Here is an 18,612-nt window from a genome sequence, read left to right as displayed (position 1 = left end):
CATGGACTCATCTTATCGTGTATATAGTCAGCAGTCACAGTTGTGCTAAAGAAGAATACAGTTAAGGACATAACCTTTGTGTGGCTTTCTACAACATGAGAGCTTTGATAGCCTTGGGTGTGGCACCACCACCCACAATGCATGTTCGAACTAGTTTTTTTTAATTCTATTTTATGTTTTTTTTTTCAGTTATCCATGCATTCATTCATAGTAGTCTCCGATTAACAAATTGTAATATGGACATTACATTCATTGTAGGTTTTGTGAAGTGTGGGTTCAGATTTCACCTTAGGCCTCCCTACCTAATTTGTTGTTTTCAATTGGCCCATCCCTGGCCTAAATAGTTTGTGATAAATGTATCTGTTTTAATCACTTGTGTCACTAGATTCTGAGTGAGAGACACGAATAATAGGGTGGCTCAAGAAAAATCATCAAATTACATGCACTCATCATGTTTAGTGTCAATAATACTTGAGAGCTGAACGTGTCATTGTGCTCTTGAGAACCTTTTTTTCCTCAAACGCCGATTACAAGAGGGAAAGAAGAAAAGAAAAACAAATTCCACATTCCGTGACAAAAGACAACAGCCTACTTTGTGAACGGCAGTTTGATTTATTGGCTTCAGTAAAACCTATGCCACATAGTCATCTAGTGGCCAGTTGCGTTTACTGCACTGATAACATCTGACAGTACTGAAATTTACAATATGGCATTGATGAATGGTTTTCCCACTTGCTGCTCACAGATCCTTGACAGAAAGAGAAAAGGCATTCGCCTTATAAACTCAAACGTAATGGTGTGATTTTATTTTGGGAGGGGCCAAATTCAACTCAAATGGGGTTTAAGAAGATCACTCAGCCACAACTTCAGCCTCCACCTGCTCCTCAGTTTTAGCGACCTCAGTAACAGCGGGCACCTCCACCTCCTTCTTCTCCTCAGTCGTGCTCACCACGGTTTCTGTTGTGGTGACACTAGTGGTGCTCTTCACCTCCGCAGTCTCCGCCTCAGGCACAGAATCGCCGCTCGCCTTGATGGTGCCAAATGAGCAGCTGACGTAAGATGGGGTACGGGAGCTCTCCAGGCCATAAGCATTGTAGTTCATAGCTGTGCATTAAAAAAACACACATATATTTTATATATGCACATATATACACATATATTAGGGGTTTAACAACAAAATAAATGAATGGAATACATACAGGTGATTTTGGACACCTTGGTCTTGATTCCAGTTGTGAACCTAAAATGAGACATATAGATCTTAATTAATAACATAACTTACAACATGAAAATAAAGTCCAAATGAACACACCTGTCCTCCTCTCCCTCGAGAAGTTTCCTGTAGGTGGCGATCTCAATGTCCAGGGCAAGCTTCACGTTCATCAGTTCCTGGTATTGGCGGACCTGCAGGGCCATGTCCTGCTTGGCCCTCTGAAGAGCCTCCTCCAGTTCTCTAATGCGGAGTTTGGCATCCTTCACTGCCAACTCGCCACGCTCCTGAACCTCAGCGATCTGGGCCTCCAAATTATTGTTCTAATCAAAAGATGAAAAGTGTTTGTGGTTGTTTTCTTTATCGCTGCTCCATAGGGTTTCCTTGGATTCTTAGTGACAACACTGAGCCAGGTGGTGCTCACCTGTGCTTTAACCATGTCAATTTCAGACTGGAGCCTCATTATTCTGCGGTTCATGTCAGCAATTTCCGCCTTGGTTAACTTCAGATCTTCACTGCATTTACCAGCAGACTCCTGCATCTGGGCATACTATAGGGAGATGCAGCACATGCAGGTCAGCTGTACTAACAGAAAATCTTCCTTTTCTGTCCAAATAATCCACTACCTTGTTCTGGTACCATGATTCCGCCTCAGCTCTGCTTCGATTGGCGATGTCTTCATACTGGGCACGCACTTCAGCAACGATGGCATCCATGTCCAAGTTACGGCTGTTGTCCATCTCCACGACGACAGATGTATCCTTGATCTGACTCTGTAGTTCATGGATTTCCTACACAACCAAAAGACAGACATACGGACGTGAAACTTCAACGCAGGCGATCACCATCGTGTAGATCGGTGACTCGTTAAAAGTTCATTACAGCATCGAAGATCTGCCTCAGGAAGTCAATTTCATCAGAAAGTCCATCGAGTTTGGCCTCCAACTCTGCTTTGATCAAAAACGCTGCATCTGTGTCCTGTGTGGCATCAGACACTGCTTAGAATGCATTCTTGCACACTACACGTCAAATATGCAAATGACCCGTGTGTGGGAAACCTGAATTTAGTGTGACTATTACAAAAAAAAAAGATCGGAAGACCTGAACACACCTTCTTCAAGAGAACAAAGTTGTTCTCACATTCATTGCGCTTGTTGATCTCATCCTCGTATCTAAAGGAGTAGAAATGTACTGTCTCAGTTTAATACAGATAATAATAATAAATAACCACCACTGTTGAGTTTCAATATCTCACACAGCACATACTGTATTATCGTAACAACAACCCTCAAGATGTGTCACTTTAGTCCAAAAACAAACACACATTGTCCACTTTATAATCACATCGATGTCTATAAAACGCCACAAGGGGGCAGTAATCCTGTGCAAACGCCTTACCTTTCCATTATGTCTTTAATTGACTTTCATAGCAGCTTTTAAGCAAAAAAAATGATCATGTGTTTGTCTTTTGAGATTCCACTGTATTCGTACAGCAACATCAACTCACTTGGTCTTGAAGTCCTCGACCAGACCTGTCATGTGATGAAGTTCCGATTCCAGCTTGACCTTTTCATGGCTCAAGTTGTCCAGCTGCTTTCGCAGGTTGGCGATGTAGGCTTCAAACATGGCATCGATGTTGGAGCATGCTGGGGTTTGCTCTTGCAAAAGTTTCCATTTGGTCTCCAGCATTTTGTTCTGCTGTTCCAGGAAGCGTACCTACAGAATAAAAGCATCATGTAATAGCAATAACATCCAGAGGAGAGCGCCCCCGTGCAGATAACATGTATGCATTTCTGGAGAAATCTAACTAGAATCAACACTAATGAATAAACTGTATGGAATTTGGTACAAGAGTCTTTCAGAATGTGTGATAAAGAGATCGGAGTTTGAAATGAATAGCTTCACTGTGTGGCTGGACAAAGAAGGCCAAATGACTCTTCTGATACCACATCAATGTCACGTCAATTATTACTCACTCAACTTGGAGCCACAATGAACATGTTTCCCAATTGTGATGCATTGGTGCCCCTTTACAATGTCTCCTTTCAGTGTCCTGACCCTGGGTGGGGTCTTCTTGGGCAAACAGAACAAGCATGCATGTGTCGTTCCACAATCCAGAGGAAGGGGGAAAAGGCTTGTTTTTTACAGTGCAAAGAACTTGCGTGATTGATTGCTGGGTTAACTTCTAGCTCACGTTTGGCAGGGAGGCCTCCTTAAACAAGAAAACCAGCAAAGGGGTGACGTGGAGATCACAGGTGATCAATGACTGTCGAGAGCAAATTTTTCATTCTTATTATTGAGTGTCATTTTTGCAAGCGGTGTTTACAGCGTTTTATTTATTTATTTATTTAATTTATGTATTTACTATACCATTGGCACTCGCACTCACAGCTAGAGGCAATTTGGAGTGCTCAATCGGCCTACCAAGCATGTTTATGGGATGTGGGAGGAAACCGGAATGCCCGGAGAAAACCCAAGCAGGCACGGGGAGAACATGCAAACTCCACACAGGGAGGGCCGGACGTGGAATCGAACCCATAACCTCTGAACTGTGAGGCGAACGTGCTAACCAGTGTGACACAGATGCAAATAAATAGCCTGTATGGGTCTATCCTCCTTTGATCCAAAATAAAATAATATTACGCCAAAGCAGTGGTCCCCGAGTTGCTTCTTGGTTATGTTGGTGGTCCCTTGGACTAAACCAGTTGAAAACCCTTGGTACTTGAAAGAAGTTGAAGTTGACTGACCTTGTCAATGAAAGATGCGAAACGGTTGTTGAGGGTCTTGATCTGCTCCTTCTCCTGGATGCGGACCGACTGGATGGTGGGGTCAATTTCCAGGTTCAAGGGGACCAGCAGGCTCCTGTTCACCGTCACCTCTGTGATGGGGGCCACCACTTCCTGGCCCATGCCTCCACCAAAGCCCACGTAGCCAAACTCTAATCCACCAGCTCTTTGGGCCGACCCCCCGGCAACATACCCACCGACCATCTTGAAGCCTCCAATGGCGGCACCGCTGCTGCCCACCCCACCGTAGGAGCCGCGGAGTACGCAGCTTTGCCTGCCAGCACCCACACCTTGACCACCGTAGCCGGAGAAGGAGCGGCTGCTGAAGCTCTGACTCGGGCCTTTGGTTGTGGACAGGGTGGAGAAGGTGGTGGTCTTCACAGCTCTGGCAGACATGGTCACAAAGGATTCTGTAGCAGCAAGGTGGGGTGAGAGGAGGCTCGGAGACTCTGCTGAAAATGGGAGAGTCAGGCAGATGGACCGTGCCTGGGTTTTGGTGCTATTTATCTGAACAGGGGAGGGTCTCTCCTTGTTCGTGATTGGCCATTGTGATGAACACAGGGATATGGCATGAGGTGTGGAGATGGGTGTGTTGTCAAGAAAGAAAATCACATCTTGTTGTACATTAACAGCCAGAAAATTGTTCAACGGAATGACAGTCATTGTTTCAAACCACATTTAAAAAAAAAACTCATGTGCTATTATAACAATTTGAATCACCTTACTTAAGCTTAGTTTTCTTTCATCAAAAAAAATGGTGTGATTAAAATGTTTTGTCAAATATCTGCAGACGCGGCACCGAGTCAAACCTTCAGCACATCAATTCGAGCGGCTCACTTCTCACAGGCATGATATATTGCAAAGTAAATTGGCTTCTCCCACGAGTGACTTGCTCCACGCGTTTGTGGCCAGCGACAGTATGTCTCAGAAATGTGACAAACATATTTTTACCCAATGAATAGTTTAACTGTCATTGTCATAAAATACTTTTAACGGGATTGAAAAAGCAAGAGTTAAGTGGACTTTTATGGGCAGTATGCTCAATAATATGGAAGCATGAACATTCCTTCTTTATCAGACTGTGGAGAGCAAACAAAGTGGCATTTTTCTTGTCCCACCTTAAGTCTTAAATAGCTTTCAAATTACCCGTAAAAACCAACAAAAGAAAAAATACAGATCATCCACTGGGTGAAGAGACTTTTGACAAATTTGTTTTGCATGACATTCCACAAAATGTGATCACAGTGGAACCACTTGTACACAAATGTGTGTAATTGTATGATACTTGTGCATCGTTTACTTCAAACCTGAAATATATATATTTTTTATTTCTCTTCTCTTTCTTTTTATTTCAGCGTGGGCTGAGAGGCCAAGATGTCTTATCGCAAGTCTATTAAGAGGACACTGGTGTAATGGTTTGTATAAATGTGTGAAGTGACACACTAAGTGAGGAATGTTCCGAAGGACTCGCATACACGTTACAAGTCAACGAGGATGATGAAGTCAATTAAAAGTTATATACAGGCAGTAAAGCAAATAAAAAAAGCTTTAAGATGAGGTATGTATAAATATATAATATCATAAGGCATAGCATGCAAATAGTTTCTCAAATTTGATAGTATTTCAGCACTTCTATGATTATTTAATAGCCTATGACATTTTTTGTCGTGATGAAATTTGTCATACTTAAAACAATTCTGACAAATGTTATGAATAAAAAGTGGATTGTTCAGGAGGATCCAGCCAAGCCTTAGACCAGGGGTGTCAAACTCATTTTTGTCTCGGGCCGCATCGTAGTCATGGTTTTCTTCGGAGGGCCATTACGACTGTCAACGCCTTTTATTATATACAGTATAGGCTGCACAACAAACTGATGAATAACTAGGTTTGAAACTGGAGACTAAAACTCTTCAAATATTTTTAAAATATGAATGGTAACAAAAAAAATGATTTCTTTAAAAGTGAAGACAATTTGTAGTTTTAGTACTGAAGTCGATGCACAAATTGTCTTCAAGGGCCACATAAAATGATATGACGGGCCGCATCTGGAGTTTAACGTTATCGTCCAAGTCAGTCAGGTTAAAAACCCAGCTCCTGCCTTGCCTCCTCATACAGTAGCTACGTTCATGGAGTCATTGATGCTCAGGCTATGCAATACCACATCTGCCCTGTTGAGGTCACTAAAACTCACTTTGTCAGTGGGTTGCCGACTTGATACTGTTTCTTTCTGACGTCTGCCACCCAGTGACTGCAGACGGAGTGTATGTGTACTGCAATTATAACACTACCAAGAGAGGGCGCTACTACCTCACCCCTCAATTGGTTCGCCTTGAAAAACAAGACAGGGAAAAAATAATTGAAGCAACTGTTTTGATCTTGTTTGTGTTTTTTAAAGTGAATGTGAGCCTGATGAAGACACAGATGATGCTCTCATGAGGTAACTTGAACGACTCTAAAGCTGCACAGCAACTTTGTTCTTTGAAGGACACGTTTTAATGAAGTGCATCAAATACTGCAATCATTTATTTCCAATTGACTAAGACAATGACCGCTGCTACTCCAGCCTGATCAAGGGAAGAGTTAAGAAGATCCTGGTTTGTTTGTTTGGGGGTTGTGATGGTGAAGCAAAATGTTGTCAGTTTTTTTCCATTCAAATAACGACAACCGCAACGCTGTCACGCGGGTTGAGTCATGCGGATTTAATTTATCGTTCCTCTTTATATCTCGCTCTTCACTTCACAAGCTGGATTTTCCACACTTTTTTTCCTTTGGTTAGTGAATGACGCTAAAATCTGGACAATCTTGAAACGGAAAGTTGTTGATGTTGCAGAGTTAAATGCAAAAAATAATAATAATAATAATAAAAGTGCAGAGGTGAAAGTTTAATTCAGGGGCCAAGGGGGCCACATTCCTGAAGGCACTACCGTGTTGCTTTGGTTTTCATTGAGGGTGCTATCAGCTTTTTTTGGCGAGGGGAGGGGGCACCATTCACTATGAGAAGACAAATAATGAATAAATAAACAACCTGCTAAATGTCCTGAGAGAGCTGTGGCTTCGCACACATCACTCAGCATCTGAGCAAATTCCTTGAAAATCAAGTGCTGTGTTTAGGAGAGTTTTCAATTTCATATTTATGTCAACCTGTTGATCCATGTGATGTCAGCTGTTATTTCTCAAAAGTCCTCTCTGCTTTCTTCTATCAAAGGTGAAGCCACGTCTTCAGTCGTTATTGTATCAATAGACGACCCGATATGTGCGGATCAACCGATACAACGTGATTGGTGAACAAAGGTGTCCTTTATCTGTGTTTTGTTTGTGATTGCATTGTGAGCACGGTATCAGCTAACGCGCTGGCTTTGTGCATCTCAGCTTTTCCACAGCCCCCGGGATATCTCGGAAGCTTGTGTCCTTTGGATTTTCTTTGTGAATGTGGGAACAGTTATTGTCTTCACTGTGTACATTTTGTTTGTGTTGAAATGTGATGACAGCTATCACTGAAAGGGTTAAGCAATCACAAGTCAACTTTGCACATTTGTTGGTTAACATTGTGTTTATTTCACAGAGCTTAAACTCTTTTTTTTTTTTTGCATGTTGCATGTGGCAAAATGGTTTTACGTCTGTGCCTGGCTGACCAGGGCTGGAGGCTGCAATGAAAAGCGGGCATTATTCCTTTTATGGGTAAAACAAAAGCATTTGGTTGTTTTTGCCAAGTTCTTTCATTTTTCTGTTCAAGATTATGTAACCTTACACTTCTCTCATTTGCCTATGCTCACTCTCTCTCTTGCTCTCAACCAAACTGATTTGCATTGCTCATGCAGGGTTTGTTGCATATAATATGCTTTGTACGTTTCCATGACGATTGAAGACACACCATGTTAGAAAAGGAAACATGTGGGCAAAGGAGAGCGTGAGAGAGAGCAGGAAATGAAAAATGGGGCGATGCTCAAGTGGGCTGGGTCTAAAAAAGGCCAACTGAGATTGAGGGGGGAAGGAGGCGGAGTATAAATTCCCCACTTCCCACTGCCATCGTCTCTTCTGACGCCGACCAGCAGCGAGTCTCAACTTCTCCTCTTCTTCTCTGTAACACAGAAACTTCTCCATCATGAGCTACAGAAGATCCAACGTTCAGCAGATCTCTGCATCCCAAGTCCAACCCCGCTACCGTGCCTTCAGCACCTATGGCGGTTCCCAGGACGTCCGCGTCTCCTCTGTACCTTCCCTGCGTTCTTCAAACAAAATGGGCAGCGGTATGACTGCTGGTTTAGGTCTGGGTGTCAGCGGCTCCATGGCAGCGGGCAGCGGCTTGGGAGCGGGCATCACAGGCAACGAGAAGGGAGCCATGCAGAACCTCAACGATCGTCTGGCCAACTACCTTGAGACGGTGAAGAACCTGGAGCAGGCCAACGAGGAACTGGAGATGAAGATCAGGCAGGCGCTGAAGACCGGAGGGCCTGACTTGAGAGACTACAGCAAGTATGAACCCATCATTGAAGACCTCCGTAAACAGGTTGGTGTGACAAGCAGTCCGATCAGAACCAGAATCATTTTCATCTCGTATCACATGATTAAGACTGTGAAGATAACCTGCACGTTTGTGAATGAGACCCAGAAAAGCTTCTTCAGTCAATGCCAAATGCAAAGAAGTGCATTTTTTTCTAAAATATCTTTTGCCAGTTATGATATTTCTTGCATAAGAATGAAGGGTGTGGTTCTGACCAGCCCACCCCACCCCCATCAAAAAGTTGTTCACGACTTCCCTTGATGAGTCACCAACACGAGGGTAGAAACTTCCACATACAACAGTTCCCCAAATGGCGCCGCGTGTAATTGACATTCTATGCCACTCCCCCCCCCCTCCCCACCCATGTCCGTGGGCCCCAATGTGAAACAGATGTGTGGTAAAGACGACACAAAAGACCTTGTCCTCCCGGCGTGTGTGTCGATGTATGTGCGCGTGAGCGTTCTGCTTGCATAACAATCAGCTTCACTCAGCAAGAGTCAAATGTCACATATTTTCTCCAAATGCCACAAATTTCACATTTTTCACTTTTCCCTCAACTTTTGTGTTTCCCCTTTCCGGCCAGACAGGATACCGTGCTTTTAAAAGAAATTCTCTCCCACCCACAAAGAATTCAAACTCCTCCACTCACGTAAACACGTGAACAGATAAACACATTTGATTTATGCAACTCTTTTTCGTAAGGAAAAGTCTCTTTTTTCAGAGTTCCAGTGGAACATTCTTCCTTCTCTTCCATGATTCCTTTTGTGTAATCGGACACTCTGTCGCTTGAACAGATGTGGAGATCCAAATCACATCTGCAGATTATCGGACACAATATGAAGAACGAATCCCTATATTACATCATGACTCCCAATAGGAATACGAACAGAATAAAGGTTGCAACACCAACTGACAGTTAACAAAATATCCGTCTCATTGTTTTTTCTTCTCAGATCTTCGACAAGATATCGGAGAACGCTCGTCTGGTGCTCCAGATTGACAACTCTCGTTTGGCTGCTGACGACTTCAAAGTCAAGTATGTTGTTTTGTCTTCAGGCGCCCAAGTGTTTTATTCAAGGTTCTATAAATGTGGTGATTCAAGCCTTCCTAGTCACATGTCATTTGGCCTTGCCAAGGCAGACAAAACAATTCCACCCGCCCTTGTGAGAGATTATCTCACTATGGCACCTTTGAACACTTTTGAATACCAGCAGTTTGAAAACACGAGGGATGGAAATCATGAATGTAAAATTGTTTTGTTGTTTTTATCCAAAACATAGAAAAAATTAGCTTGGAAAAAGAATTAGCTTGAAGCTTGTTTGTAATAGAGTGTTGGTTTGTCCAGGTATGACACAGAGCTGGCCATTCGCCAGTCGGTGGAGGCCGACATTTCCGGGCTAAAGAAAGTCATCGACGACACCAACATGAGCAGGATGAACATTGAGAGCGAGATTGAAGCCGTGAAGGAAGAGCTTGATTACCTTAAGAGGAATCACGAAAATGTAAGTGGACAGTACAGAAACAATTGCAATTCATTCTTTGGAGTCAACTACAAAGTGTGTGCGGGTTTTTTTTGTTGTTGTAGGAGGTGAGGGAGTTGAGGAATCAGATTTCCCAGTCAGGTGTGCAAGTGGATGTCGACGCCCCCAAAGGTCAGGACTTGTCCCAGATCATGGCGGACGTGAGGGGCAACTACGAGAAGATCGCAGTGAAAAATGCAGAAGATCTCAAACGTTGGCATGAAAATCAGGTAAGACGATGATGCTGTGATGGCTCAACATAGTTCACGTTGATACGTGAGATGTTCTTTCTCCTCTCCACTTTAGACAGCAGAAGTTCAGGCGCAAGTATCACAGAACACAGAAGCGCTCCAGGGTGCCCAAGTGGAGCGGAGTGACTTAACCAGACAGATACAAACTCTAGAAATCGAGCTGGCGTCTCAACAGAGCTTAGTAAGGATTCGTCTTTTGTATTTGGATCCATTTTGATTATCATCCAGTTGAATCGAACTAAAATCCCTCTCAAACATCTCATCGCTGTTTTATGATGAATTATCAGAAAGCCTCCCTAGAAGACACACTACGCAACACAGAGCTCCGGAACAACATAGAAATGGAGAAGTATAACTCTATCCTCCTACATCTGGAGGAGGAGCTCGGAAACCTGCGCGCTAACATCAACCAGCAGACGCAAGAGTACGAGGCTCTGCTCAACCTCAAGGTGAAACTGGAAGCTGAGATCCAGACCTACAAGACCCTACTGGATGGCGGCGATTTCAAGTAAGTTTGAAGTAAGTCCAAACATGTTTGGCTTGATGGTTGCAGTGGAGGCAAACGTTGAAGTCACTTCTCAGAAGTTGATGATCAAGTAGATGCAAAAATCGTTCAAAGTGAAATATTTTTGTAACCATCAACATATTTGATTTGACAGGCTTCAAGATGCACTCCAATGAGCGCTCGGCCAAAGTTCCTTTGAAAGGCCATCCAGGCCTGTGCAACCCTGACTAATGCCGGACCTCTAAGCAATAAAACAATTTGTTGACCAACAGTGCTGACTACTGGTGTATTTTTGTGACAAAATATGAAAACGGATTATTTACATTGATATAGTTGTATTGAATAGGAGGTTACATGCAAGTAACAACTAAGTGTGCAAGTATACCTAATGAATTGTCCCTTAAGTCCTGTTGAAAAGAGCCACCGTGGCACCTCTTTGTGCATTGAAGCTTTTGATTTTTGGCCACTAGAGAGCGCTGAACTCAAAACACATAAGACGCACAGGTATGTTTTTGTTTTCTTTTTTTTTTTAATATCCCCATTTCCCCCCCCCCCCCCCCTCATTTGCGATTTTAATCTCTACAAATCTGAAATCCGTACACAATTTGCCAATATACTGTATTTTAGAAGACTAGGGTTTTTGTACTTTGCAGTTAGTCAATTCTAATAATACGAAGCATGGATAATAAGATATAATAGGTCATTTTGTGCAGTCACAATAAAAATCACATGGGCCCTTCTACAGCCATTAGTGAAACCCAGAATAAAGAGTTCCATTGTTTACTTGAATATTTAAAGCATTTAGTCATGGCCAGAGTTGAAGGATCGGAATCCGTTAAGCCACAGCTCTTTCAAGTCAGATTTATTAGCAGTTTTTTTTTATATTTTTTAAAAATTCGTACAAGATAGCTCCTTTTTTTTTTTTTTTTTTTACACAGAGTATAAGTACTTTTGCAGCCTCCCTTGGGTGCACGCCAACAATGCCATGATGGAGATGCTGGCCAAGGGAGGCGAGTAGCTGAGCTCGTGAACGCAAATGCGCGCTCCCGACAATAACCCGCTGACGCCTTCATCCGGGAACTACAGCGAACTCGCTCTTCAACATGGCGGCGTCAGGTGAGGTTTATGTGGGTGAACCGACAGAGTCGGTTCCGGTGAAATTCCGCCGGTTTTCACAACGAAAAAGCGGCCACTTTATGTTTTAAAGTTGCGAGTACATCTTCGCTCACTTCCCCGTCGTCGTCTAGTGCGGAAACTAGGTCTGTTGCTATTTTTAAGCCGGTGCCTACAAAACCGCCGAAGGAGCGGAACTGCACGAAGCAACGATCAGCTCAATTTGAACATTTTACACGTTATTTGTGTTTTGATGTTGTTGTTCAAAAGCAACAAATCGGGGACTCATTTTTTCGCACTTATTAGTTTATTAACAAGCGTTGTATAATAAACCTCCGGTTGCTATATGACGTGTTAGCAAACGGCTAGCTAATGCTCGGAGCACACGAAGCAGCAAGCGCGTTTAGTGGAGGAGGGGTTGGGCCAACCAGTCCGGGCTATCAGAGGACTCTCCCCACGTGTGCAGTTGCTCTCCTCGGCGTCAGTGCTAAATTAAGACCGGTCAGCTCCTGCGCTTTCGCTCGAATGCCAAGCACCGGTGGTAGCTTTTCATCGTCGGGCCATTCGGGAGTCTTTTCCGGTCCAATGTTGCTGCGACGACTGCGCACTTGATTCGTGGCGCCGCGACGTGAGCTAGGCCTTAAAAGCTAGCCAGCGCAGCAGCCATACGCTCCCCGTCAGCACGCCTTGTGCTGACTAAGCTGCGGCTAGCATCGCCAGAAGAGTCTCCGATATGAATCATGTTTTTTGACTGCCACGTGTTGGTCCTTTCTCTTGGCTCACTGTTTCATAAAAGTTTGCAATGAAGTTCTCGCCTAGCGCCTTTTGTGTCAGTGCTGTCAATTTCGTTGATTTAATTTGCAGTCGCACAACATCCTACTCTATTTGTGTGCAGTTTCACGTAAAGAATGTTATGACTCCTGGAACTTGCGTGCACGCTTTTCTGCCTCTGATCAAAGCCAAATTGACTCCGCTTGCCGTTCAGACAGTATAGAATGTTCTGCCATACATGGATGATTTCTGGTTGGCTGTCACAACCACGACCAGCCTTTTCCAATGCTGTTTTTGTGATAGCTTGCGGCGTCAATGTGCAAACTCTCTATTGGTCTCCCCTTAGCTAAGAAAAAGAACAAGAAGGGGAAGACCATCACTCTCACCGACTTCTTGGCAGACCAAAGCGGCGGAGGCAGTGCACCGGCTCCCAGCTACCCTGCCAAAACCACTAGCTGGGCTGATGAAACGGTTGACTTGGATGGAGATGGTGAGCACGTATTGAAATGGAGAAGATATTATTTTTTTGTTCAAGCCAATAATCAGTCCCCTGCTGTGAAATTGGAATGCTGTTTTGAATCTTAAAGAGAAATAATGAAACGGTAGAGTGATCTGGTTTCCCTCTCCATCTTTTCAGTGTCAACTTCATGGCACACAGATGAGGATTCGTTCCGGGGCCCGCCCATTGACCGGTCCAGCCTGCCCACAGCACCCCGTTCAGCTCGTGAGCCCAATATCGACCGGTCCCGTCTGCCCCGCAGCCCGCCGTACACCGCCTTTCTTGGCAACCTGCCCTATGATGTCACTGAAGAATCCATCAAAGACTTCTTCCGCGGCTTGGCAGTAAGCAAATACTTAACATGCTGTACCGAAATGGAACGACTCAACCAACCTGCGGTCTTAAGATAATCAATTGCACGTGATGTTTGTGAGAGTTTCTGTTTGTCCCAATGCTGCCCCAAGTTACCAACGTATTGAGTCTGTTCTGCTTCTCTAGATCAGTGCAGTGCGTCTGCCCCGTGAACCTAGCAACCATGAAAGGTTGAAGGGTTTTGGCTATGCAGAGTTTGATGATGTGGACTCTCTCCTGAGGGCCTTAAGTCTCAATGAGGAGGTGAGGCAACATACCATGTAGATGAATTTGTAGCAGACATGATTACAAATGTCTTTCTAATGTGATCCTGCCATTTTGTTTATAACCAAAGAACCTGGGAAACCGAAGGATCCGTGTAGATATAGCAGACCAGTCGAATGATAAAGGTATAAAGTTAATCATTTTTTTTCCCCTAAAGTCTGTAATGTAATTTCATCCAATTTAATCCTGCTGACGATGTGTTCCATTTTGTACGTTAGAGAGAGACAGTGGAATGATGGGAGGTCGAGACCGCGGTGGGAGAATGGCGGACATGGGCCCGGACAAGACAGACAGTGACTGGAGGGCTCGGCCCAGCGGAGAGGAGAGTGATGATGGGCCTCCCAGGAGAGACGATGCCTTTGGAGAGAGTAGGTCACATTTAAAATTCTGATTGGGAATGCAATAATACTGCATCACAGTCGTTATTTGCTACTAGCTTCTTGGAATTTTACATTTTGAACTTGACTATAGTTTGAGTTGTTGATGTCACGGAACTAAAGTGCACATATTTTTCCAGGTGCAAATTGAGATACTTTGAACAACTATTTATAGTAGCAAGTAGGAGAGCAGCTTGGTGTAGATAGACCGTTTAAAACTGGAAGATGAATTCTAAACACAAATGTGTTTTAAATAAGTAGATGTATCTAAAATGTCCTGCAGGATCACGAGATCGCTACGAGTCGGATCGTTTCCGAGACGGTTCACGAAGGGACTATGACGGTGGAAGAGATCGCTACCGGGACCGCTACGATGACAGAGACCGGCGAGAGTACGATAGAGGTGAGTCGTGTGTTCTGGAGATGGGATGGATTCATTAGGATAGCTTTCACTGATATAGATCAATCATTGTGATAAAATGTCTTTCAGTTTGTAGTTGAACTTTCAATCACGTTTTGCTCTCTGCTTTCTAGGCTATGACTCTCGTGGTGGCGGAGGAGGCCGCCGTGCTTTTGGCAGCAGCTTCCGTCGAGATTACGATGACAATCGAGGTAGCAATGACCGTTTCGGCGATCGAGATCGTTACGGGGAAAGGGATCGTTACAGTGAGGATCGATACGAGCGGCGTGATGAGAAGCGTGATGATAGAGGTCAGTGCACAGCTTGGAATATGGTAATTGTTAAGTTGCTTCACTGCTCCATAAATAAACCATGCTTGTTTCTTGCAGCTCCCCAGCAGCGGCCCAAGTTGAATCTAAAGCCCCGCAGCGTGCCCAAGGATGAGGAAGGCGGCAGTGCCGGCAGCGGTGGGTCTTCCCCAGCCGTTGCGCCGACCTCCAGCGGCAGGGCCTCCTCCATCTTTGGTGATGCCAAACCAGTTGACACGGCAGCCAAAGAACGGGCGGTTGAAGAGAGGCTGAAGAAACAGGAAGAGAGTTTCCAGAGGCAGCTGGAGGAGGACAAGGGCCGGGGCCCTGACCGAAAGATACGAGACAAGTATGTGCTTTGCCCTGCTCGTCAAAATAGAAATGATTGCTAAATATACACTGAGTCAATCTTTTATAACTAGAGACCCAAGCTGGCGAAATGAGGAAAGTTACACAGAGAGATCTCGTACAGGAAGTGAGTCCTCCCAGACAGGAAGTGGTTCTGGAAGAGGTGAGAGAGATTATTATCTTGTCTAATTTTCAAATTTGTCCAGAGCAAGTAACACAAACCGCCTTTCATTTCTCCCGCCAGCGTCACGGTGTCGGGACAACGAGCGTTCCGGGGAGAACGAGGTTTTCAGCGGGAGGGAAGATGAGCCTTCATCTCCCGCGCCCCCCTCACAGCCTCCCCCCACGAAGGAGCCGTTGAAGGTGATGCCAGCACCTCCTCCCAAGGAGAACGCCTGGGCCAAGAGAAGTGCGTCCAACACCAGCACTGCTGACGCTGATGGGCGGTCCCCGGTCTCCCCTGTTGGTTCGGCTCCCCCCAAGTTCAGGTGAGTGTAAAGTTTCAATGCCTATCCAAGTACATGGACTATGGAATGTTATGCCCTAATTATGTTTTCCCCCTCTGTATTTTATTGTTTTTTTAGCTCCTCAAATTCTGCAGATGAGAGAGAATCCGGAAAGGGTAAGGCTTGCTGAACACAGGGACACGGTGGCGGAGTTCAGCAAAGTACATCCTTGGACACATGCAAAGCATTGTGATTAGCAAAACTACACAGCAGAGGGGAAACAATTTACAATGATATTTTACAATTTACGATTTGACAAGTGAAATGGCCCAGTATAAAAAACGGCATTTAGATTCTGTTTTGTTTTTCTTCTTCCGTACATCTGGCGGAGCTTGCTCCTTTTTTAAAAGACGGCGATGACAAAGAAGCAACTGAAGTCTCGGCAACTAACTTAAGGTTTTGCGCAGCAATTCACAAAGTACATTGATCCACCATAATAGGGAGATTCATTCATTCATCTTCCGAGCCGCTTTATCCTCATGCGGGTCACGGGCGTGCAGAAGCCTATCCCAGCAGGCTATGGGCGGCAACCGGGGTACACCCTGAACTGGTTTAACGGGTTTGTAACAGAAGAATTTTGACAGTTTAATTAGGTCATTTTTCAATTGACAATCTGCTCATGCGTGTTTTTGTTCATATAACATTGTATTTTTTTAAGATATAATTTGATTATTTTCTCTGAGATTCGATGGGGATTTGTTTTTTGTTTTTCTTGTTTTTTTTGGAAGGGGGGGGGGGGTGAAAAATGAAACTATTTTCACTTATTCCAAACATTGCACCGATTCTCTAATTCCGGATCTACTAAACAAACAGTTGGCATTATTAATATGCACAAAAAAAAACTTGCTCTTTGGATTGTGGTTATCTAAAGAGGGATTTAAAAATGCAAAATATATAGTACAGTATTCTCTGGACCCAACATTGCAACTGTCATATAATAATCGGTCTGTCATTGCCCCTCAATCAGTGAGTGCCACGTACGGGCCTTTGCTGCTGCCGTGTGTTGAAAGCATAGTCGACAGTTTACCGTCCAACCGTTTTCTCAACTGGCTGGCTTCTCCTTTAAGATGAGAACAAGGCTGGCGGTGCTCACCGGGACCGGGGCCCCCCACGGGCTCGAGGTGGGCCTGCGGGGCCTGGAGCAGGGCGAGGAGAGGTTCCCAACAGAGACCGAAGAAAGGAGGCAGACAGGTCAGCCACTTAAAGCCTAGCAACTCTTCAAGTTGTTAACCAAAACAGACAGGGATTTAGCATGAGGGCATCTGCAAAGAGTGGCCCACATTAAGCTACACAACTGTTGATGCATCCTTTGTTTTGAATGTGGTGGACCACCAACTCGGGCAGTGGGACTAATGCACTCCCTGCAAAACCTGCTCACAATCCCCAGTTTGGACGTTGGAGTGCTACAACAGTAACAGCATAGCATGTGCTGTAGAAAACAAGTTTTGACTTTGACCAATAGCAGCTTGTAGATGATCCAAATGGATGGCTTGTGCTCCTGTTTTGCTCTTGAGTATTCTTGGCAAGCGCTGCGAGTTGTGCTGGTGAACGTTAACCTACGGGTTCATTCTGACTGTAGAAAGGATAACAGAAGAGATCGAGATGCCAGACCACCGCCAGAGCCAAAGAAATACGAAGAATCCCCAATCCCTGTAAGTCCGTCACTGGGCACCCAACTCTGGCAGTTGTCGTAGTTTCTAAAGGCTGTTCTCAAAGCACTTGGGCTCCTCCTCTTCCTCCTCCTCCCTCACAATTAATTCAGACCAACCCACCACCAGCAGCAGGCACCAAATAATGTACCTGAATAATTTGCATGAGTGCAATTTGCTGAGAATGCCCGATTGGTTGTCTCTTTCAGAAGTTCAGCTCAGCCAGTAAATACGCCGCTTTGCTAATGGACGGAGACGGCGACGACGCTGGGGATGTGGAGTAGAGAAGACGGCAAAGAAGAGGAGCAAATGAACACAAGAATAATAATTTCACATAGCTTATATTCTCATGTGGAAGTAGCCCCCCCTCCTTCCCCGGGTGATCAAACAGCCCAACCCACCTTCAAACCTGTCCTTTCCCTTCATCTTCCTTCCCTTCCACTCAACTCTGAGGACTCTTTCAGGTTCAACACAGTCACCTACTGGACTTGGTTTTAATTGGGTTGGGGAAAAATACGAGTGTTTAGCTCTGGAAATGTGATAAAGTTGGAAAATTGTAATAAATAAATGGAAAAAGTGGGGAAAAAGGAATTTGTACATTTGTGGATCAAAGATGCGATGGATTGATCCTAGATATTGTAGCTATAATGGCACTGTCATGGACTTTTAAATTCTAATCAAATCGTTCACATTGACTTGCGTACCTCCCACAAGGCAACAGCAGTTAATTTTATTAGTCATTTGGAAATTGTCCTAAAGTCTTGTCCCGCTATAATTAATCACAAATCATGTCTTCCAGCACTGACTTTGATTCTGAAACTACCCCATGGACTGTAGTCCATGTCCACTGTGCAACATGTTTTGATGTGTTTCACTCCGAGTGACACTAAACAGTCGCCTCGTGACTCCGCTCGAGTCTTTAAGTGCCATTATTGTTCTGCCCTTATCATTGTACAGACTTTGTTCTCTTTCTATAACTTCTGATGAAATCATCGCTTCAATTCGTCTATCTGCGCTCCTTTCTGGCCGTCTTCCCGTCGTCCTCTGCTGTTCACAAATCCTTCTTCCTCATGTGAGGGCTGCAGTGTGGGAGCCTGGTTTTCATGACATGACCTTTTTTCCCCGCTTGCAATAAAAAGGGGTACACAGCACGTTCTTCCCAACTGTTTATTTTTTTTACTCCAATCGATGAGTGCTTTGCATTTTTCCATGCAACTGGTGCACTGAAACAA

The 18,612-nt window shown here is 44.4% G+C and overlaps 3 protein-coding genes across 3 annotated transcripts; 2 read left to right on the top strand and 1 right to left on the bottom strand.

Moving 5' to 3' along the window:
• Positions 1 to 589: 589 nt before the first annotated feature.
• On the bottom strand, positions 590 to 4,475 carry LOC119123032 (keratin, type II cytoskeletal 8-like). Its single transcript, XM_037251801.1, has 9 exons — positions 3,958 to 4,475; positions 2,718 to 2,926; positions 2,322 to 2,382; positions 2,093 to 2,188; positions 1,837 to 2,001; positions 1,635 to 1,760; positions 1,313 to 1,533; positions 1,200 to 1,240; positions 590 to 1,104 (listed from the first exon to the last, which is right to left on the bottom strand). Exons 1-9 carry the CDS (start codon positions 4,390 to 4,392, stop codon positions 851 to 853), a joined length of 1,608 nt encoding a protein of 535 aa, XP_037107696.1. The 5' UTR covers positions 4,393 to 4,475; the 3' UTR covers positions 590 to 850.
• A 3,536-nt stretch (positions 4,476 to 8,011) lies between these two features.
• LOC119123033 (keratin, type I cytoskeletal 18-like) lies at positions 8,012 to 11,044 on the top strand. Its single transcript, XM_037251802.1, has 7 exons — positions 8,012 to 8,503; positions 9,451 to 9,533; positions 9,843 to 9,999; positions 10,083 to 10,247; positions 10,324 to 10,449; positions 10,556 to 10,776; positions 10,928 to 11,044. The coding sequence occupies exons 1-7, from the start codon at positions 8,099 to 8,101 to the stop codon at positions 10,947 to 10,949; spliced, it is 1,179 nt and encodes a 392-aa protein (XP_037107697.1). The 5' UTR covers positions 8,012 to 8,098; the 3' UTR covers positions 10,950 to 11,044.
• Positions 11,045 to 11,876: 832 nt separating this feature from the next.
• On the top strand, positions 11,877 to 18,528 carry eif4ba (eukaryotic translation initiation factor 4Ba). The gene is made up of 15 exons (XM_037250992.1): positions 11,877 to 11,889; positions 13,004 to 13,147; positions 13,295 to 13,500; positions 13,655 to 13,771; positions 13,863 to 13,917; positions 14,011 to 14,160; positions 14,453 to 14,572; positions 14,704 to 14,880; positions 14,959 to 15,226; positions 15,300 to 15,388; positions 15,470 to 15,713; positions 15,810 to 15,847; positions 16,799 to 16,922; positions 17,311 to 17,383; positions 17,590 to 18,528. Exons 1-15 carry the CDS (start codon positions 11,877 to 11,879, stop codon positions 17,662 to 17,664), a joined length of 1,893 nt encoding a protein of 630 aa, XP_037106887.1. The 3' UTR covers positions 17,665 to 18,528.
• Positions 18,529 to 18,612: the final 84 nt, after the last annotated feature.

This window comes from Syngnathus acus, chromosome 5 (assembly GCF_901709675.1).
Source record: "Syngnathus acus chromosome 5, fSynAcu1.2, whole genome shotgun sequence".
Taxonomy (NCBI): Eukaryota; Metazoa; Chordata; class Actinopteri; order Syngnathiformes; family Syngnathidae; genus Syngnathus; species Syngnathus acus.
This window is presented reverse-complemented; position numbering and strand designations above follow the sequence as displayed.